The sequence below is a fragment of the Muntiacus reevesi genome, chromosome 2 (assembly GCF_963930625.1).
Source record: "Muntiacus reevesi chromosome 2, mMunRee1.1, whole genome shotgun sequence".
Classification (NCBI taxonomy): Eukaryota; Metazoa; Chordata; class Mammalia; order Artiodactyla; family Cervidae; genus Muntiacus; species Muntiacus reevesi.
In genome coordinates this window covers 9,534,838-9,558,126 of record NC_089250.1, presented here as the reverse complement: position 1 = coordinate 9,558,126, position 23,289 = coordinate 9,534,838, and the positions used below count along the sequence as shown (strand labels likewise).

Here is a 23,289-nt window from a genome sequence, read left to right as displayed (position 1 = left end):
GTCCTTTGAGAAGTTAAGATTCTAATTTCACTCAGTTTACTCACATTAAAAAAAAATGTATTTCCATCTTGACACTTGGGTTTATTCACTATGCCTCTTCTCATATTTGAATTTTCATCTATTTTCTCCAATAAAACTTTGAAGATTTTTAATTTATGTGCTTATTGAACTGTGTTTATTCATGTATACAAAATTCTGAACATAGCTGTATACATTAACTGCTCAAAAACAGAAAGGAAAAAACCCTTTCTTATATTTATTCTGTGATCATCTGTTTTGATCATTTTGAGCACAAAGGGCCTTTGAAGATACTAATTTAAAACCGGGTGGAAAAGAGGCCCACGGAATTCTGTGTCTGGCTCCAGGACTTCTGAGAACATTGTTCTTCCAGAGGCAGCCTGGTGTGTCTGTGGAATCACTCACAGGGAGTTAGAGAAGGAGTTGTAGTTGAGGTTGGTTTGGGGACATTCTTTAGCATGAGCAGTGCTTTAATACAAATAGCCCACAGATGTCGGTGTCAGCTGCTGGATCTGCCTGGCTCTGTAGTCCGGCCATCAGGCAGTCTCCTCCTGTGCATTGCTTGCTGCAGCCCTGTTTCCCTGGAGCTTCTAGAACTTACACCACCCACAGTCCTGGCCACTGGATGCTGAGAAGGCTGCTGAGTGGATTCTAGAGACCACCTGCCATGTTATGGGTTAGTCTCTTGTGGATTTTCCTGGAAGCTGACTGTAATATGTAATGATGCTTTTGTGAGAAAACGACCTCCAGAGTTCTAAACTACATACTGAAAAAGGAATTTTTAGAGCATATATTGTTTCATATGTGAACAGCCTAGAATTTAGTATTGGAGTTATCTTCCCGTCATTCTGTAAAAATCACTAGCTTATTCATTTAGTTCATGGAAATGGCTTATAATTCCATTGTTGTTGTTCAGTCATTAAGTCATGTCCAGCTCTTTGTGACCCCATGGACCAGAGCACGCCAAGCTTCCAAGTGTACTCACATTCTCACATTGAGTCCACGATGCTCTCTAATAGCGTTATTCCTTCATCATTTCATTGCCATCTGTTTATGTAGTGATGATTATGTCTCTGGTTCTCTTGTGGAATGGAGCATGGAAGGTGAATAATAAATGCATCTCCTGTGCAGTGTTTTCATTAAATGGTTTTTAAATCTTAAAACTTATAAAGTCCATCTGAAAAATATGCCTATTCGAGTTAGGAATGGCTAGAACTAAATTTTTGAACTTCATATTGAAGCTATGACTTGTCCTAGGAAAGTAGGAGTCCTAATTGTCATTCAAGGTTAACTTGAATTGTCAGGATTATCTTCCCCTTCAGGGCACTCTTAATTGTTTTATTACCCTGGTGGCGTGGTTTTCAGACCTGATGGGCTGAGTTCCTCTGGAATTCTACTCTGTTGCTCAGCAGCTTTCTCAGTCTGGACGTCAATGAAATTGACAGAAAAATGCTAAACCATTAAAACACAGTGCACTAAACATAAATGCCATGGTAGGTCTAAGGGCAGAGAAAGGTAAGCCAACTTTATGTTTCAGGGCATTACAGAAGAGAGGTAAAATGGTAACTTGAAAAAAAAAAAAACCTGCACACTTTGAGACTGTAAGATCCCTTCAAGGGAAAAACGTGTAATTTTCTTCGGAAAATTGATGGTTTCCTCAATTCTCCATTTAAATTTTCTTGAAAAAAAAATTTTTTTTTTGAAGATTACTAAAGTAAGAACTGGAACATGTTTTTTAAACAGAAAATATGATATATTGTTTGTGGTTACAAAAACATGTAGCAAAAATAAAAAGATATGAATGAGATACATGCCTACTTCGAAAATGTTGTTGATGTATAGTTGACTTACATATTGTGTTTAATTTCTGCTATTCAGCAGAGTGACTCAGTTATACATATGTATTCTTTTACGTATTCTCTTCCATTATGGTTTGTCTCAGGATATTGAATATAGTTCTCTGTGCTATACAGTTGGGCCTTGTTATTTATCCATTCAATATAGGATAGCTTGCATCTGCTAATCCCAAACTCCCACACCATCCCTTCTTTACTCCCCTCTCCCTTGGCAACCACAGGTCTGTTCTTCATGCCGTGAGTCTGTTTCCGTTTCATACATATGTTCATTTGTATACTATTTTAGATTCTACATCTAAGTGATATCATATGGTGTTTGTTTTTCTCTAGGTCTATCCGTGTTACTGCAAATGGCACTATTTCATTCTTTTTAATGGCTGAGTAACATCCCATTTTATGTATGTACCACATCTCCTATTTATCTGTTCATCTGTCGATGGACATTTAGATTGCTTCCACGTCCTGGTTATTGTAACTGGTGCTGCTGTGAACATTGGGTGCATGTATCCTTTAGAATTGTGGTTTTGTCTGGATGTATACCCAGGAGTGCGATTGCTGGATCTTATGGACACATGCCTATTATAGAATAGTGTTAACCTTTGGAGAGAAGTGGGGAGGGGATTAATCAGGCAGGAATTCAGGAGGATGTTCAGCTATAAGATTTTATATTTAAAGGAAAAAAAAGACCAAACTCCCCAAAAGGTATATGCACTTTATTTAAACCTAATAATAACAGGGACACATATTAAAAACAGCAGGGTATTCATACTCCAAAAACTACCTTGGCTTTTACTCATGAAGCCATTTTATAAAAAATTAAAAACATTTTTTTTCATGAAGCTATTTTTAAGTAAAGGTGTCAAGAACAGAGACTGCAGATATTAAAGTATAACATGATATAACTGTATTAACTCTGCATTTGACTGGATTTCTGGTTCACTAGCAGCTTCCTATCTTTTTACCAGTCTCTAGTATATTGTTGGGCTCCCCTTGTAACTCAGTTGGTAGAGAATGGGCCTACAGTGCAGGAGACCCGGGTTCGATCCCTGAGTGGGGAAGATCCCCTGGAGAAGGAAATGGCAGCCCACTCCAGTACTCTTGCCTGGGGAACCCCATGGACTGTAGCCTGGCAGGCTCTGCTGTCCGTGGGGTCGCAGGAGTTGGACACGACTTGGTGTCTCAGCCACCACCACCAGTGTATTGCTGTGCCTGCATGCTCAGTCACTCGGCCGTGTCCAAGTCTCTGTGACTGTGGACTGCAGCCTGCCAGGCTCCTCTGTCCATGAGATCTCCCAGGCAAGAATGCTGTAGTAGGTTGCCATTTTCTTCTCCAGGGCATCTTCTCAACTTAGGGCTTGAACACACGTCTCCTACATTGCAGGCAGATTCTGTATTGCTGAGCCATGTGAGAAGCACCGGTATATTGCTGATACTTGGTATTTAAATGTCTCTCTCATTAGTGTATTAATATTCACTTGGAAATATGCTGGTTAGGCTGTGCCATTAAAAAGCACATCATGTAGTAATTCCCATTTCCTTATAAAAATCACTTAAGACACTTGGGAATGTCAACTAGTAGGAGGTTTATCTGTGTTTAGCAGATTGTCACCATGGCAGGGGAAATTTTTTTACCTGTATCAGTCAACTGCCTTAACTTCATTCAGATTGCATAAATAGTAGTTCCTCTGCCTTAACTACAGGAATGTTTTAATCTGGCAAAGTCATTAGAAAGAAGAGTATTTGCTAATACTCTGAGAGGTAGCTGTGATCACATCTGTGTTGTGTATGTCTAGAACTCTGCACCTGAAGCTTTTCTCCTCTTTCTTGGCTCCTTCTAGGGACAGTGATAGGATTTGCAGCATTGCATCTAACCTTGCTTTTCAATGGATGTGTTCTGCGAAGTGTAGTTTCCCTCACTCCCATGATTCCATAGAAAGAGGAGGCCTTTGCCAGAGAGTAAAGGCTGCATTGACTCTGATGTCTAATCCCTGGGCCTTGAGTTGTTTTTGATAGAGTCTCAGACCTTAGTTGTTTTTTTTTTCCCCCATTTTTTCATATGTTTAATATGAAATGTACAAAAATCAAATGAGGTATCATTAAAAATGTATTTCAACCTTTGTCCTATAGTTGCTAGGAACTGTTCTCTCTTATTTTAACTATCTTTTTCTTTTTACTACAGTATGTATATACTAAAGGTGATAGTTGCTAAACGTAATGAATTTTCCATTCAACATCAGTGGACTGCACTGGTCTTGCTGGTTTGTGAGAGCCGTTGCATGCTCACCTCTGCCGTGAGCAGTGCTGTGGCAAGTCTGTCCAGGGACTTCACCCTCCGGTGCACTTGAATGTGTCATGCTTCAGTGGCAGAATATACTTGTGTGTATTCCAGCTCTGGGAGGGAGCATGTGGTCTGGAGTGGAGCTCAGGAGCCTTGACAGCATTCTCATCTGCTGAAGGGCTGCTGAGAGTTGTTCAGTGACAAATTACAAAAGAATTTTAGTGCAACTAGAAAGGGAGAGAAATTCTCGAGCAGTTTAGCCAAGATGTCTGGAGAACGGAAGAGACCTTCCACACTTCACAAAAATCAGCAGATCACAATGTCTCATCTCCCCTTCAACTTCCTTGCACTTGCCCTTAAGCTATCATTAGATGTCTTCCTCTAATTGGAGATCCGCAAAGCTGACACCTGTCGCTTGCACATGTATGATTCCTTCAGTAGAGACTGTTGAGTGTCAGAGACCTAACTATTCTTAAAGACTGTACCCAAAGCCAGCAGTTCTTCGTGTGTCCCCAGATCAGCACGATCAGCATTACCTTGGAGCCTTTCAAAATGCAGTTTCCTAGGCCCCATCCTTGACCCATCCAGTCAGAAAATCTGGGGATGGGCCCAGCAATCTAGATTCTTTTGACCCCACAAGTCATACAGGTGACTTTGATGCACACTCTCGTATGAAGACCAAGGGTAATTACACATTCTTGCCCCAGGCTTTGGCCCAGGAGACAACCGTTTGTCAGTTTCTTTTAACCCTTCTCTTCTGTTGTCTGAATCATTACATTTATTATCTGTGATCTCTTACAACTGAGGTGGAGGGTGCTGCTCCATGTTGGGCAGAACCAGAGCTTGTCCTCTAGAGTTCATCAGCTACAGACTGATGAGAAAGGAGAGATTTACCCAAAGCTGAGTTCTGAAATGAATGAATTTGTCATAATGGTCCTTGGTGAAAAGTGACTTAGATATACTTGGGCCAGAGTGTCTAGTGAAAAATTATCTAAAGGCTGGAAAGTGGATGAGATGAAGAGCAGAGTAGCGGGAGGCCAAGTAGCCTTGGCAGCTGAGGCTTGGCAGGTCTGTAGCACTCCCAGATCCCAGGCTGGGGGCATGGATTCTCTGCGGAAGGTACTCACCAGTCAGGGGAATAAGAACGCATTCACTGAGGTGAAGGGCAGCCCGGTTTTTATATATCCCGGAGGAGGCTTGAGGGTGAACCGTAAAGAAAAGGAGTTGATGCAGTTAGGAGACTGTCCGTGTTTAGGGAGACAGGAGAAGGAGGCATTTTGGAAGGAAGGCTAGGATGTGGACAGCTTGGTGGGTGTTGGAAGCAAGAGCTGAATAGTTGAGATTGTTACTGACAGAGTAAGCAGTATTGCTGGTAACAGATTATGAGCTACTAGGTATGAATGGAAAGAAAATGGCAGTCAACCCTCTGTATGTGGTGTTGCATCCCAGTGAATCCAGCCAACAACTGCAGATTAAAACTATTCAGGGAAAAAGTTCCAGAAAGCAAAACTTGAAATTTTCCATGCTCTGGCAGTTATTTACATATCATTTACATTGTATTTACAACTATTTACATAGCATTTACATTCTGTTAGGTACTCTAAGTAAGCTCGGGTAATTTAAAGTGTACCGGAGGCTGTGTGTAGGTATATGCAGATACTAGGCCCTTAGACTCTTGAGAGTCCCTTGGACTGCAAGGAGATCCAACCAGTCCATCCTAAAGGAGATCAGTCCTGGGTGTTCATTGGAAGGACTGATGCTGAAGCTGAAACTCCAGTACTTTGGCCACCTCATGTGAAGAGTTGACTCATTGGAAAAGACCCTGATGCTGGGAGGGATTGGGGGCGGGAGGAGAAGGGGATGACAGAGGATGAGACGACTGGATGGCATCACTGACTCGATGGGCATGAGTTTGAGTAAACTCCAGGAGTTGGTGATGGACAGGGAGGCCTGGCATGCTGGGATATATGGGGTCGCACAGAGTCGGACACGACTGAGCAACTGAACTGAGCTGAACTGAAGGCCCTTCTGCATAAGGGACTTGAGTGTCCTGGAGACTGGTCTCCCTGTGGTGAGGGGCAGAGGTGACCTGGACTCAAACCCCCATGGATACTGAGGGGCCACTGTGCTGAGAGTTTGACCACTTAGTGTACTATCTTTCATTCAGTGCTGCAGAATCTAACGTTTTATTGTCTACTATATCTCCCCTGAGGCTTTAAGAGGAAAAAATTCATCTCCCACTCACCCCACCCCCATGCACATGCAACTAAAAATTGCTTTGGCAGGGGTGGGACTGGCGCATCTTGAAATTTTATAAAGCTCCACACTAAACCTGTGTACACAGTTGGAGCAAATGATCCTTGTCAGTTATTTGGCTAGAAATCTCAATAATGAAGACCGAAAATCAGTTTTCTTTATTCTCCAGAGTCCCAGAATCTAATTTGCAATTTTCACTTCACCAAAAGCAAACAAGGGGCTTCCCTGATAGCTCAGTTGATAAAGAATCCACCTGCAATGCAGGAGACCCTGGTTCGATTCCTGGGTCAGGAAGATCCACTGAAGAAGGGATCGACCACCCATTCCGGTATTCTTGGGCTTCCTTTGTGGTTCATCTGGTAAAGAATCCACCTGCGATCCAGGAGACCTGGGTTCGATCCCTGGGTTGGGAAGATCCTCTGGAGAAGGGAAAGGCTACCTACTCCAGTATTCTGGCCTGGAGAATTCCTTGGACAGTCCATGAGGTCGCAGAGTTCGAAGTGACTGAGCAACGAAGTAAAAAAAAATTTAAAAAGTAAAAAAGTGGTTTATCTAAAGCAGGAAGTTGCAAATCCACATTTGAATATAAACATTAAAAAGGAGAGTACAGGGCCTAGGTGGCTTTTTGGTAAGGTGTCACATGCATTTACATCCTTTACAAATGCTAACATGTCATCTGCTGACATGCTTTATACCTGCTCTTCTTGATGCCCAGTCCATGTCGCTCACCTGAGCCAGCTGTCAGCCCCAAGCCATGTGACCTGTAAGAATTTTGTTAGTGTTGATGTAAAAATTTCATACCCTCCACCAACACCATGTCAAATCTTAAGTCTTCCCTATCTTGCTGCCCAAAACTGTTTTTGAGAGAGGGAAACTGTTGTATTTCAGGTGTCTTAAAAGCCAGTGTCACAAGAGGCCAAGACCTAGGACATGTTATGTCAAATGTTGTTAAGTATTGGCACATGTTAGTGGAAATTAGACTCTGTCAGGTCCCCTAATTGGTGCTGTCATCTTACTTTAGTGTTAAGTATTTTAAAGATCTTTCAGATGACTTAAAATTATCATACACAAGGAAAGTTTCTTTTAGCTTGAACTAGGAAATAAGAGCTTCACCTATTCTACCTCACTCAACTTTTTGTGTGATATACCATTTCAGAAAATTTTTCCAGACAAGAGCTTTGCTTTTCTTATCTTTAAACTTTTTTAGAATTTATTTTTAATTGAAGGGTAATTGCTTTGCCATATCGTGTTGGTTTCTGCTGTACAGCGCTGTGAGTCAGCTGTGAGTATACATATATCCCTTACCCTTGAGCCTCCCTCCCACCCCCTCATCGCACCCTGCTTTTCTAAGTCTGTTGTGTCGAAAATGAAAACCTGTGCTTCACTGAGCGTGGTTGAGCAGGACGTTACGTTGTGCATATATTGGGGAGGAAGTTGCTGGGGAGGGGTTTTCTGAACTAGGATTAAATGCAGAATTTGGAGCCCTGAAGCAGAGTTTCAAATGGTTCCTGTTTTTTGGCCAGGAAGCTCATATTACATTTGACCATGCCCTTTTGGGAATACAGTTGTCTTATATGTTTTTATTAATGGTAACTCAGAGTGAAATAATTCAAATACCATCACCTCAGAAATGTCTATTTGACACCATTTGATTTCAAACAGTTGATTTATTTGGGCTGTAGCAGAATTAGAAAAATCTCACATGAAATTTGAGGACCGTAATTAATAGTGATATTAATGATTATTATCATGACACTGCTTAGAAGCAAAATCACTGGAAATGTTTACATGATTAATTTTTTTCAGCGTGCCTGAAATATTAAGATAGAAAATCTCCTATGAAGCCTTGTTCAGTGGTTTTATTCACAAGAGACATCAGTAAAGCTGTTTTTGCTGTTAACAAGTGTCTGTCTACCTTTTATAATGTTTCTGCTCCATCCCCTTTGTCTGTCCTCAAGTATTTAACAGGATCTCAAGGGATCTCAAAGATGCCATCATATATTTCAAGGAGGTTTAGCTACACTCTAAACATGCAAATTAAGTGCATGTCACAGAAAGTCCATCTGCTGTGATTAATCGCATTAACCTCAGATCAAGGAGTCAATCATAGTTAGAAAATTTGAGATATAGAAGGAAGTGTTGAGGACTTGGTGAGGGCGCTGAGCCCTCGAGGGTTCACTACAGGCGGAACACAGGTGCTGGGTCTCTTACGAAGGCCTTGCACAGCCGGTCACTTTCATCCATTCCTTCGTTGCCTCTTTCTCTTCAGCTTTTTGCCTTTTAAATATACTCAAAAGTCTCCTTTCAACAAAAATATCCCATGGGATCTGTCATCTCCCTCCTCCAGCTACCATGAACTCTCCTTCTCTTCATATACAGACAACTTCTTTTTCTGTTTTGTTTGTTTTATTGAAGTGTAGCTGATTCATGTGTCAAGTATATGGAAGAATACACAAACTTCTTGAATGAGTTGTGCACTCAGGAGACCTCGACCATGACTTCCCTGACTTCTGAGGTTTTCCTTCTCCCCCTCTGATGGCCCTTCTCTGTTTTGTAGGGGTTCCTCCTCTTCTAGGTACATCCCCGTCTCTGTTTCTGTAGGGGTTCATCCTCTTCTAGGTACTTCTAGGTACTCGGCATTGGGCTCTCTTGGTTCCCACCTTTCTGTCTTCTCCTCAGGTGACTTTACCACAGCTGTGGCTTCCCTTATTAGAGATGACTCAAATATACAGAAAGAGATGTAGCGCACTCACACACACACACACATATGCACACATGTATGTACACACATCTACCTAGTATCTGTAGCGATGCATGTGTTTATATGTACTTGTGTATATGCACAGATCTTAGAGATATACATATGTATGTGTGTATATCTGTCTATATATTTTGAGGTCTGTATCATCTGTATAATTTTTTGGTTATTGTTAGGATTAAAAAGCAATTTTTAATCCTCCAACTTTCTAAATTTCTTAATTTCCATCATTTAAAAGAATGTACTTGACAAAAACCAGGGGTTCTTTCAAAAATATACTTGCCAATATCAGGAAAGCATCTTAAAATAGTCTATATTTCAGCACAGAGCAGCAGATTATCAAAAATACACATGTATGTGTGTGTGTATATATATATATATATGTATATATGAGTAAGTAGGTATGAAAGTGGGTAGGTTGGTAGATGAACAGATGAGAGGTCTCCCAGCCTTTCTTCTGCAGCTTCACACCTTTGTACCTGCAGAAGGCATCGCAAATTCATTATGTCCGAGACCACACTCAGTGTTTCTGCCCCAGCCCGAGTTTGATCCTTTTCAGGTGTTCTCATTCGGTGTAAACAGCTCCCCAGCCAGCTAGTTACTGGTGAAGCCTCGCCGAGAGCCGCCTTCCTCACCTCCCTGGTCCCTGTCTCTTGCCCAGCACGAGTCCTGGCCGTGTTATCTCCAGGTGTCTGCAGTCTGTGCATTCCCCTTCCTCTGACGCCTCCCTCCCACCCGGTGCTGAGCTGCCAGCATCTTTGACCCAGACAGCTGCAATAGTCACCTGTCTTGTTTATCTACATCTCTTCTTGCTCTCTGGTTCATTTTTCAAACAGTAGAAAGAGTTGGACTTGAAACTCAAGTCCAGCCTTGTGATGCTGCTGCTGCACAAAGGCCTTCGGGGTCTTCCTGTTGCCTGGACATGGAGTCCAAGGCGCCCGACTGTGTGCCGAGTGACTCCGCGTGCTCTGTCCCTCCCTCGCTCTCAAGCCTCATCTTGGGCAGCACTCTCCCTGGCTTCTGCTTCCGTGTCTCCCACCATCTCGTCGTCTGTTCATGTCTCTGTTGCATTTGCTCTCCTGCCGCTGGAGCTTGTCTGAGGCACCGCCTCCCGCAGGGCATCCTTCTGTAACTCTCCTGTGCTCTGCCCGGTTCTCAGGTGCCCCCTGAGCCAGAGGCAGTGCCTCTCTCCTTGATTGCAGCTCTGCGCTTGTTGGTGAAGTTATTTGCTGCGTGACCTCTCTCCCCTTATTTACAAGCTCCCTAAGGATAAGGCATGTGTCTAACTTGTTCCTCTTTGCATCCTCACCCCTGGTGCTTGTCACAGTGATGAGCACAGTAAGTGCCTACTCAGGATTCGTTGAGTGAATGAACGCACAGTGGCATCATGTAGGAAGGAAGCACAGCCAGTAGGTTTGTTCAGGAAAGGAATGCAGTGGAGGAAAGAGAGGGGATCAGCCTTAACAGAGTCCCTTTTATGTGCCAAGCAGTTTTTACACATTATTTGGATGGAAGCAAGGAATAGTCACTGGTGGTTTTGTTTTCTTTTAGAACTCCTCAAAGAGATTTTTATATGTATTTCATGCACATACATGGGTGGCAAGATTATTTTCATTCATTTAATACACTATGAAATATGTCTCTGAAATACTATCCTATTTTTCCATTAACATATTTTAGCAATTTTCAACTTGCATGGCTGGACATTTGATTAACAGGGAAAAAAATTCGATTAGAGGTAATTAACACCTCAAATGAGATTGCTTTATTAATCTCTAATGTCACTTTAAGAGTATTAAATACACATATATCCTGGGCACGGCTGTTTGATTTTTGACTTTCTGTGTGGCACACAGTTTTGAGTCCCAGTCGTAAAAGGCATGGGAAACACCTTTCTTCATTACGGTCACGGTGCTGTTCCATAATTGGGAAACACATGAATGCAGTTTTATGTGAGGAGGATAAGCAGATTGTTGGGCGGATAATATCCACTGCTGCCCTTCTGAGTCTCCCCAAACTGTGTCCTTCTCCTCTTGGCTCCATTTCTGCTAAATAACAGCAGTCACCAGAACCAGTGCTTTGATTACTCCCTGGGTTCTGATCCAAACCCACTAGGTTTTAACTGTATTGAATTTGAAGCTCTTTTGAGATTCTGAGACAGTATGTGAAGTAGGCATATGTATATGCTTGTCTGAAGCTCCAGAGTGGCCATGTGAGATATTGGTGCTACCTTCAGGGTCCAAGGGGAGCTGGTACCCAATAGAGACTGATGGCTGTGGCCAACCAGAAGTCACGTGCCCTGTCTGGGGGAGGCAGCAGGCAGCAGCCCAGTGGCAGCACTGACCTCCTGACCCCAGATCTCCTAATTTTTGAAGGGAAGCCAGAAACTCAGACTTTCATGCGATAACTATGGAGTTTTGAGAGTCCCTTGGACTGCAAGGAGATCCATCCAGTCCATCCTAAAGGAGATCAGTCCTGGGTGTTCATTGGAAGGACTGATGTTGAAGCTGAAACTCCAATACTTTGGCCACCTGATGCGAAGAGTTGACTCATTGGAAAAGACCCTGATGCTGGGAGGGATTGGGGGCAGGAGGAGAAGGGGATGACAGAGGATGAGATGGCTGGATGGCATCACCGACTCGATGGACATGAGTTTGGATGAACTCTGGGAGTTGGTGATGGACAGGGATGCCTGGTGTGCCGTGGTTCCTGGGGACACAACTGAGCGACTGAACTGAACCGACTGATGGTGTTTTCACTGTTGATTTTTTTTTTTTTTTAATTTGTGTGGGACACACAAAACACATCCAGGACCTGAACTTTTTTCTCTGACCTTTGTGTTGCAAATTCTTTATCCTGGCTGTCATTTCTCCGTGGTCTCTTTCTACCTCATCTGTCCCATATGGGTTCTTGCTGCTATTTCAGATGCCCTGTGTTTTGGCTGGACTTGACTCTCCTTTCTCCATACTCAGGAGACCCATCTCTGGTCTCAGGCCTAGCCCCTCTCCCCAGTCACCCTCACATGGAGCACCTCTCTTGTCCTCTGCTTGTCCTGTGAGACCTAGCTGAGGCCCTCAATGCCAGAGTCTGTCTCCCCATCCTGCATCCTGAACTCATCACTTTGATCCTTCATGGTTGAAGACTTCTCATACAAATGTCTTATCTTCACAAATATGTTGCCTTCATTTTCAGGGCAAAGATTGAACGTGGGGGTCTGTGCTGAAGGCTTGGTAGACTCTGCGGTGTGATACGTGCTTGTGTGCTAAGTTGCTTCAGTGACATCCGACTCTGGGCAACCTATGGACTGTAACCCACCAGGCTACTCTGTCCATGGGATTCTCCAGGCAGGAATCCTGGGGTGGGTTGTCATGCCCTGCTTCAGGGGCTCTTCCTGACCCAGGGATCAAACCCGTGTCTCTTACGACTCCTGCATTGATTGGCAAGTGGTTCTTTACCACTTGCGTCACCTGGGAGTTGGGACCAGCTCAGATAGTGCATCTTTTAAATGCTTCCAGGGACGGGGAGCTCACTGCTTCCTGTGACATCTGTGCCAGCTTTGGACAGCTCTGACCTTAGAAAGTGCCTTTTTGCTTATTGGCTTAGTCAAGCTGAAATTTGCCTCCCCACCTAATGATTTTGTTACCCTTGTGCATTTACATTCCATCCTTTTGCCCCTTGTACAGTTTGGACCCTTGTCAGTCAGAGGGAGCCCTTCTTGTATGTCTAATGTAGCCATGTCAATTTTAACAGGATTTTCACAAGAAGCAGCGTCTTTACAGGAAATAGACACTCCACGTGCACGTTTTCTTTCCTATCAAATTCTGAGGGAGATTTTAGTAACAATGACCTGTACTCTGGCAGTTTCACTGGGTTTTTTCTTTTGAAAGCACCATCTTTTGAGGTTTTTGCTTTCATTGGCGTTAATAAACATTTCCTAAATTGGTGACGCTATACCTTGCTCTCCCAACATCTCTTTGGAGAACTGCTTTCTGTTTTTCTTCTCAACAGTCAAAAGTCTAATTACGTGTATATTAAGTTTTAAATCTTGTATGATTTTGTAGACTTAAACCCCTCACTTGTGCCTTGGGTGACATAAATATTGTGACACTTGGCTGTAAAAATTAAAAGCATTTGAAGTTGTAGAATTGGCTTGGGTAAGCAGAGTTTTGGGATGAAAGCCTCCTCTCTTTCCTAGGAATCACATCTCAGCTGCAGAATTCCACATTAGAGTGTCCTCCGCTGACCAGGTTCTCACTGTAAACTCACTGCTGTTTCTGTGTGTTCTTAGGCGCCATGATCCTCTTGGGAAGAACCAACATGTTTCGTTTTAACCACCCAAAGGAGGCTGCCAAGCTCAGGGAGAAGAGGAAGGTGAGCAGAGTGGAATCCCCGGCAGCCAAGTCCACTCTGGGTGGGCCTGGGGGTGGGGGAAGAGGGGTCTCTGCTCTGGCTCCAGCAGTCAGACTTCCTGGAGCAAGAACCAGCCCGCAGCCTGGATTGACTCCAGGGCATTGGGTTCCCTGTGGACCGTCGGTTGGTGGAGTAGAACGGCGAGCGAGGTTCAGCGTGGAGGAGACACGCGGCTCTTCCACGCTGCTCATCAGCGTCCCCATCCCTCAAAAGGAGGTGGACACCTTTTCACATTAAGTGGAGGGTGCCCTACACTCGTGAGCATCTGTTCTAAGAGTTACTTCCACACCAGAATCACTTTGATCCAAAACTTTGCTCACCTCTTATTTTCATTCCTAGTAAGTTGGATTTTTGATCAGGGTGTGAAGCAGAGAGGGGGCGAGTTTAGGACAGTTGAACAACTGGAAGAGATTGCAGCTTGTTTGGATGGGGACGTCCAGGGGCGCTTGAAGCGCTAGATGGAGAAGTGGGCCAAGGACCAGAGAGGGAAGGGAAGGGGTGAGAGGGAGAGACGTCTGTCTAGTCTAGCTCTAGTGCGCCATGGTGAGCTTAGATGGAGGAAGAGAGTGAAGCAGAGATGTCTGAGGCAGAACCACGTGGAGCCTCCCGGTGAACCACTTTGTGTCCACAGAACCGTTGGTACCCCCAAGTCACAGATGAGCGAGAGGAGAGACTGAGACTGGCCTGTCCTGTGGCCCACAAGTGGGGGCAGGGACTTGAGCCCTGACTGCAGGCCCAGATGTGTTAGCCCCTCACCCAGGGTGTGGGCCCCCTACTCCAAGTCACGTGGCCCCTCACACAGGGTATCAGCCCCTCGCCCCGAGTCACACGGCCCTCCCACAGGGTATCAGCCCCTCGCCCCGAGTCACACGGCCCTCACACAGGGTGTCAGCCCTTCACCCCGAGTCATAGCCCCTCACACAGGGTGTCAGCCCTTCACCCTGAGTCACATGGCCCCTCACACGGGGTGTTAGCCCCCCGCCCTGAGTCACACGGCCCCTCACACAGGGTGTCAGCCCCCCGCTCCGGGTCACACGGCCCCTCACACGGGGTGTCAGCCCCCTACCCCGAGTCACAGGGCCCCTCACACAGGGTGTCAGCCCCCCACCCCGAGTCACAGGGCCCCTCACACGGGGTGTCAGCCCCCCGCCCCGAGTCACACGGCCCCTCACACGGGGTGTCAGCCCCCTACCCCGAGTCACAGGGCCCCTCACACAGGGTGTCAGCCCCTCACCCCGAGTCACAGGGCCCCTCACACGGGGTGTCAGCCCCCCACCCTGAGTCACATGGCCTTCACACAGGGTGTCAGCCCTTCATGCCAAGTCATAGCGCCTCACACTTGGTGTCAACCCTTCACCCTGAGTCACATGGCCCCACACATGGGTGTCAGCCCCCCGCCCCGACTCACATAGCCCCTCACACGGGGTGTCAGCCCCCCATCCCGAGTCACACAGCCCCTCACACGGGGTGTCAGCCCCCCATCCCGAGTCACACAGCCCCTCACACGGGGTGTCAGCCCCCCATCCCGAGTCACACAGCCCCTTACACGGAGTGTCAGCCCCCCGCCCCGAGTCACACGGCCCCTCACACGGGGTGTCAGCCCCCCATCCCGAGTCACACAGCCCCTTACACGGAGTGTCAGCCCCCCGCCCCGAGTCACACAGCCCCTCACACGGGGTGTCAGCCCCCCATCCCGACTCACACAGCCCCTTACACGGAGTGTCAGCCCCCCGCCCCGAGTCACACGGCCCCTCACACGGGGTGTCAGCCCCCCATCCCGAGTCACACAGCCCCTCACACGGGGTTCAGCTCCCCGCCCCGAGTCACATGGCCCTCACACAGGGTGTCAGCCCTTCAGCCTGAGTCATAGCCCCTCACACGGGGTGTCAGCCCTTCACCCTGAGTCACACGGCCCCTCACACAGGGGTCAGCCCCCGCCCCGAGTCCCACAGCTCCGTGCCTCAGCCTGCTTTTCCAGGACTGCTGGGGTTCCCAGTGACTGAGGTGGGGATAACCAGAAAGCGGCAGTCCCCACCCCAGTCTTCTCTGGACCGCTGCTTCAAGCCTGTGAGCCTCCTGTCTGCTCAGCCCAGGTCTCCCTGGAGGGCCCTTTCGGGACCCCGTTGCAGGGAGGAGAGGGAAGGAAACAGGCCTGCCAGTAACTTTCCGTGGGAGCAGAGCAGGGCCAGCGTTCACTCTCCTGGTCTCCCTCCTCCTCCCCGTCCCTCTTTGTCACTCAGCAGGCGTGGGTGCCGCTGCCAGGGCCCCTCCTTCCCTGGATGCAGCAGCAGGTCAGGGAGCCCCTTGGGGCTGAGCGACTCCGGTGCGGGTGTGAGACCCTGCTGGCCTTAGCATGGGGCTTGGGTTCCGGATAGACCCCGGGCCTGGCTGCCCCAGCTTCTGTCCTCAGGGAGGCCAGTTGTGTGTGGGCTCCTGGGGGGTGGGCCCCTCACTGCCTCTCCCCAGGAGAGATGGGTGCGCGCAGAGCACGGCCTTCTCCTGCCGCCGAGGTAACCGCTCTGCCCTGTGTCTGCTCTTAGAGCGGCCTTCTGCCCTCCCTCAGCTTGTCCATGAGCGACCTGTCCAAGTCCCGTGAGAACCTCTCTGCCGTCATGCTCTACAACCCAGGGTGAGTGGACTGCAGCGTCGCCTTCCCTAGGGTCGCCCCTGTGGTTGTGTTTGCTCTGTTGACCCCATTAAAGTCACTCACTTAAGAAAAAGAATCAGTTAAATAAAGCTTCTGCAGTCAATCCTCCTTTATCAAATCAGCCATAGTGATTTTTCAGGTTCCTTTCCAGCACTCACTGTGTATGAGTATCCTTTAACGAGTTATAATCACGACACATATGAGGTGATTCACTCTGATTCTTAAATAATCAGCATTGGTAAGCCTCATCACGGCTTCCTTCTTGTTTTCATAGCAGTCTAATATTTTAGAGCTGACACTTGGATTGCTCCGTGCACGATCCCTTTGGCTCAGGTCCTTTCACTTCATCTTGTAATTGTGGTGTAATCGCAGAAACAGCTTTGGTTCTTAGGGCTTCAGATGCCCAGGGAGTCATGTTCACTCCTTCCAGGCTCTAGGAGACCACTAAGAACGGTGGTGGTTTAAATGGACTTGGTGGTGGGGGACCTTGAGCAGTTAGCTTAATTGCCTGAGTCCTCCATGGTTCCATCCCCGACATGATCATGAAAATGCCTCAAAACAGAGAAGTGGATGAAAGGACTTTGGGGTCTTTGCCAGGCGTGTGAAGAGTCCATAATTTTATCTTTCTTGCAAAGAGAATCTCATGTAAAACAGTGGAGGTAAATCTCATAGCTAAATGTGTTAAAATTGACAACACTACCATCTTCAGAACTGATGGTTCGTTGGTCGTCACTGTCCCAGGCACTGTTCTGAGTGCATCATCTTCATCAGCTCCGTATTTCTCACAATGACTCTCATACGTAGAGTTCACATAGGTTTGCTCATCAGTTTCAGGGTCAGAGCCATGGTGTGAGCCCAGGTCGGCCTGATTCCCAGCCTGTGCTCTGACTCTGTTCCTTCCTGCCTTTGTTCCTTCCTGCCTTTCCCCATGTGGGGCACGGTTTCCCACCTGGGAACCGGTTCCATGGCCCATTGCCCCCGTCTCAGCACTTCTCACAAAGTCTGAATACCTCGTCCCTCAGTTCGGGTCAGTCCTGTTTGTGGACAATAGACACACCTATAAGGACTTCCTTCACTGTTGTAGGAGTTTAAAGCTGGGAGGGGGCCTTTGATCATGTTTCTGGATTCATTTTTCTATCGGCAAGTGGGCGGAAGCCCAGGTCTGGTTAGTAGACCACTGGCTGCAGACTCCTGGGCCCTCTCTCCTTCCAGAACTCCTGGATGTGCACATAGGCAGGTCCCTTCTGTGTCAGCCCTTGCCAGCACCGTTCATGAAGCCTTTCTATCTTATGACAGGGTTACTGAGAGGAGTTGTGCTTGTTTAGGTAAATCTGTCTTGGATTAACCCTTTGTGATTGGTAAGACCCCTGAAACATGAGAGCAGTCTCAGAGCAGCTGGATTATTGGGACTTGGGAAGCTCATTAGGTTGTCGGTCTTTAATTCCTCTCTGTGGTTTTAACAGCAGCCTTTTACCATGACTGAGACTGCATCTTTCACGTGCTCACTTTATTTGGGTTTAACATAACATGCAGGTGTTTAGGGTTGTCTTCCGTTTAAGCACGTTCCCATCTGCTCAGTGTTGTGGGGCTGCTTGAGTCTTTGGGGTGTGCAGTGTGTTTACATGGGTGGATTCATCTCCCCACTTGGAACCCATTTCCTGTCCCAGGATCCAGATACCAGCTTCGTATTCTCGCGACTCTGAGTAAACTTGGCAGTGACGCATGACTGTTCCATGCCTCTGAAAACAGAAAGTAATCTGCATTCAGCCTGAGCTCTGGGATACAGTGTTGCCAGCTGCGGCCCGCTCTCCCAGGCCTTACAGATGGGATCTCCTCCAAACGCAGGAGACTATGCCGTCCTCTTAAAAGTGATGCTGTTTTGTTGTTGTTTGCTTGTATTTAAGCTGAAGTGGTTTTTCTCAGTGTCTGTGAAGTGTAGGTCAGAATGTAGTAGCTTCACCCTCAAACTTTTCAGTGATTTTTTTCCTGGTCTGAAATGTAAGATCCCAGGCCTCGGTGAACTCCCCATCATCCGTGCTGGCCCCCAGCCCGCCCTCCCGCCCCTTACCCTGGGCACCAGCTGTTCCGTTTAGGGTCCCGCTCGTCCTCAGACCACCCTGGACCAGTCATGCCTTTGGGGCTTCTTCTCTTCTAGTCCCAGAGCCTGGTGCGCCTTTGGTGATGCTTTCTGCCCGTCCTTAAGGCGCAGTGCATACGGCCTCCTCTGGATGCTGTTCCTAACTTCCCTCCTCCCACGGCTTTCTCACGGCTCATCGCTCCATCTCTGGCAGCCTTGTCTTGTTCTTTGTGATGCACACTTGTCTGTCAGCAGGTCCTTTCTCAGCCCCTCCTGAGAAGCAGGCATGGTTCTCCCCTTGGGGACATGGTTCTCCCCTTGGGGACACGGTTCCCGATAAGACCCCTGGTGGGCTTACAGGTCGCTCCAGGGGAGCAGCCATCACAGGTCATTTATGAATAAGGGTAGAAAATGAAAATGAGATGAAAGTAGAACGACTCCGGCAGTCCTAGACGGAGAGGTCAGGAGAGGCCTCCTGAGGCGGGGACATTTCTTATAAGGCTGGCGCAGAGCGAGGATGATGCTTGTGTGACTGGAAGGGGGCGGGCGTCTCCAGGCAGAGGGAGAGCAAGCAGGTACATGGCATCCAACCAGGAGGTGGAGTGAGGGTAGAGCAGATGGGTGCAGTCACCGGGGGGCGGGATGCCGGGAGGGCAGGGGGCCAGCTGATGTGGGCCTTGGAGATCCCTGGAAAGAATTTGGCTGTTCCCAAGAGTGCTGGGAAGCTGTTAGATGTCTTTAAGCAGTAGAGGAACGTGAAGATTAATTTACTGCAGATGTTAGTACATGTGGCTTTTGGAGAAGGTAGTGTAGAAGCAAGAGACCATTTAGGAAGCTGCTGCCTTAGTCCAGGTGGGAGGTACCAGCGACTTGGATCTGGGTAGTCATCATGGAGATGGAGCATCATGGAATTGAGGGCTGTCCCCAGGCTTTGGATTTAAACAATTGGGCAGATGGCAAACCTGCTTCTGAGGTAAGGGCAGCAGGAATGACCTCCCTGGCTGGCAGTGGGGTGAGAGTTCAGTCTGTGTATCTTTCCTACTAGGTTGGAAATTTTTAGAGGTCAGAGGCTGGTCTTACTAATTTCTATATTCTACAGTGTCATTCATGTAGCATGCTTGATGAATGTTTAGCAAACAGATTAATGATGAGTTTATGGTGAGATGCACATGTCCTTGGGACTTTCCTGATAGCTCAGTTGGTAAAGAATCCACTTGCAATTCAGGAGACCCCAGTTCAATTCCTGGTTTGGGAAGATCCACTGGAGAAGGGATAGGTTATCCACTCCAGTTTTCTTGGGCTTCCCTTGTGGCTCAGCTGGTAAAGAATCCACGTACAGTGCAGGAGACCTGGGTTTGATCCCTGGGTTGGGAAGATCCCCTGGAGAAGGGAAAGGCTATCCACTCCAATATTCTTGCCTGGAATATTCCATGGACTATATAGTCCATGTGGTCGCAAAGAGTCAGACATGACTGAGTGACTTTCAGTTCATTTCACACATGTCCTTTGTGGGAGAGAAGGTTTTTCACTAATTCCTCTGGGCACGTGTGTTCCAAATGGTGGAAAATGGCACATCATGCAAAGGAATGTGTATCTGAGGCATGAGTCAGTTCCAGAATGACACTGCAATTGGTGGAATAACCTCAAGTTCATGTTCAAGATCCTCAGGCAAAAGGTGGGAAGAGGGCCTTATGAAGAAGTGAAGGCTTGGGCCAAGGTAGTCTGAGAACTCAGTGAGAGTCGGTCTGCGGTTGGCTGTGGAAACGTGCTGGATGAGTGGATGCGGCTGTGGTGACCCGCACATCCATGCATCTCTTATCTGCTACCTTTGCAGTGCTCATCTGTACCAATTCAAATTCAAATGACTTGATACGTCATCATACCGTCATTCCCCTGATCCTAGCTGCCCCCTCCAATTGCCACTTGCACGGAGAACTATTACCCATGAATTAAAACATAATTGGATCATATGGCAGTTCTATTTCCAGTTTTTTAAGGAATCTCCACACTGTCCTCCATAGTGGCTGTACTAGTTTGCATTCCCACCAACAGTGTAAGAGGGTTCCCTTTTCTCCACACCCTCTCCAGCATTTATTGCTTGTAGACTTTTGGATAGCAGCCATCCTGACTGGCGTGTAATGGTACCTCATTGTGGTTTTGATTTGCATTTCTCTGATAATGAGTGATGTTGAGCATCTTTTCATGTGTTTGTTAGCCATGTGTATGTCTTCTTTTGAGAAATGTCTGTTTAGTTCTTTGGCCCATTTTTTGATTGGGTCATTTATTTTTCTGGAATTGAGCTTCAGGAGTTGCTTGTATATTTTTGAGATTAATGCTTTGTCTGTTGCTTCATTTGCTATTATTTTCTCCCAATCTGAGGGCTGTCTTTTCACATTGCTTATAGTTTCCTTTATTGTGCAAAAGCTTTTAAGTTTAATCAGGTCCCATTTGTTTATTTTTGCTTTTATTTCCAGTATTCTGGGAGGTGGGTCATAGAGGATCCTGCTGTGATTCATGCCAGAGAGTGTTTTGCTTATGTTCTCCTCTAGGAGTTTTATAGTTTCTGGTCTTACATTTAGATCTTTAATCCATTTTGAGTTTATTTTTGTATATGGTGTTAGAAAGTGTTCTAGTTTCAGTCTTTTACAAGTGGTTGACCAGTTTTCCCAGCACCACTTGTTAAAGAGGTTGTCTTTTTTTCCATTGTATATTCTTGCCTCCTTTGTTGAAGATAAGGTGTCCATAGGTTCATGGATTTATCTCTGGGCTTTCTATTTTGTTCCATTGATCTATATTTCTGTCTTTGTGCCAGTACCACCCTCGCCTTCTCCCACAGAGTCCAGAAGTCTGTTCTGTACATCTGTGTCTCTTTTTCTATTTTGCATATAGGGTTATCATTACCATCTTTCTAAATTCCATATATATGCATTAGTATACTGTATTGGTCTTTATCTTTCTGGCTTACCTCACTCTGTATAATGGGCTCCAGTTTCATCCATCTCATTAGAACTGATTCAAATGAATTCTTTTTAATGGCTGAGTAACATTCCATGGTGTATATGTACCACAACTTCCTTATCCATTCGTCTGCTGATAGACATCTAGGTTGCTTCCATGTCCTGGCTATTATAAACAGTGCTGCAATGAACATTGGGGTGCACGTGTCTCTTTCAGATCTGGTTTCCTCAGTGTGTATGCCCAGAAGTGGGATTGCTGGGTCATATGGCAGTTCTATTTCCGGGATGTTTAGAGAGAACAGCATCGAAACATGTATATTATCAAGGGTGAAACAGATCACCAGCCCAAGTTGGATGCATGAGACAAGTGCTCGGGGCTGGTGCACTGGGAAGACCCAGAGGGATTGGGTGGAGAGGGAGGTGGAAGCAGGGATCGGGATGGGGATTACATGTAAATCCATGGCTGATTCATGTCAATGTATGGCAAAAACCACTACAATATTGTAAAGTAATTAGCCTCCAACTAATCAAAATAAATGAAAAAAATAAATAAATAAGCACATAATAAAAAGAGAAAAAAAAAACATAATTGGAGAAAAGTCACTGCCTCTGATTTATGGGAAGCAGACACCCTGTACAGTTTATTTGCTCCAGGAACTCGGCAAAACAAAGTAGGAATAAAGCCGCACTGGGTTGTTTGTACCTGTTTTGATGTAACAGGTGTAAATTTGTTGTCAATTAGTTTGAACTGAACTGAACTTTGTCACTAAGTCGTGTCCAGCTCTTTGCAACCCCGTGGACTGTAGCCTGCCCGGCTCTGCTGTCTATGGGATTTCCCAGGCAAGAATACCGTAGTGGGTTGCGATTTCCTTCTCCAGGAGATCTTTCTGACCCAGGGATCGAACCTTCGTCTCCTGTGTTGCAGGCAGATGCTTTATCACTCAGCTGCTTGGGAAGCTGAGCAGGTGTAAATAGCTGTGACCGAGGTTAAGCACCGCTGGATAAATGGAAAGGGGGGCTTCTCCCTTTCTTCCGTGCAGTCTCATTGCCGTGGCAACACGCAGCCTATAGTGAGTCGCCAGGGTCCCTGGCAGGAGGAGGTGGTGTGGAGGGCACAGCAGGGCTCTGAGGGGGCTTGGGTGGTGACTCCATCTAATCTAGCACTTCCTTCTCCATAGCCGAGGATATGAAGATGCTAGAAGTCTGTAAGATACCTTACCTTGGAGAACAAAGCAGGTTGAACACTGAGCAGAGATTTAGCCATGGATGCTTGTCAGGCAGAGCCCCAGGTCACTCCCCTCAGTTCTCTTTGAGGAGGTCCTATCCTGTCCAGTGAACTAGATCATATGCTGGGCCCTGAGAGGTCTGCAGGAAGAGAGGGTTTTCCCCTGGAGAGTAGATGCTCTGGGGGAGGAAACTAGGTGAGTGCTGGCAGGAGTTGTGCTCAGTGCTAGAAGAGAAAAGATTCTGCAGGTCGGGGCTTGGCTGGGGAGTGCTCTGAAAGCCAAGCCAGGATGCGTGCAGTTTGCTTTGATAAACAGACAGCTGTTCTTTGAGGAGATGCACTTTGGCAGGATGGGGCAGGAGACATGGCAGCTCAGGTTCTGCTGGCATGTTCTCAGCACCCGTGTGCAGGTAACACTTTTACAAGTTCTGGTAGGTGTGCTTAGAATAAGGATTGTGATTAAAATGTATGGCCCAGGATACAACAGAGAATTGTTTTCTCTGTACTCGTAAGCATATGCTAACTCATTTCTTCATTCCTTTTTAAAATTGTGCTAAGATGAATCCACCTGCCAGTGTAGGAGATGCAGGAGACACAGGTTTGATACCTGGGTTGGGAAGATCCCCTGGAGAAGGAAATGGCAACCCACTCTAGTATTCTTGCCTGGGAAATCCCCATGGACAGAGTGGCCTGGCAGGCTACAGTCCATGCGGTCAAAGAGTTGGTCACAACTAAGCACATAGGAAAAGGAGTACGTCAAGGCTGTATACTGTCACCCTGCTTATTTAATGTATATGCAAAGTACAT

At 46.6% G+C, this 23,289-nt stretch overlaps 1 protein-coding gene across 6 annotated transcripts in view; it reads left to right on the top strand.

Annotated features, from left to right (window-relative positions):
* The window catches only part of KIF16B (kinesin family member 16B), a 283,334-nt gene that overhangs the window by 143,604 nt on the left and 116,441 nt on the right, over positions 1-23,289 (top strand). For all 6 annotated transcript variants that reach the window (XM_065920888.1, XM_065920885.1, XM_065920886.1 and 3 more), the window contains exons 16-17: positions 13,455-13,537; positions 16,117-16,205. In XM_065920888.1, coding sequence (XP_065776960.1) covers positions 13,455-13,537; positions 16,117-16,205 — 172 coding nt within the window. The remainder of the gene's footprint in view (positions 1-13,454; positions 13,538-16,116; positions 16,206-23,289) is intronic.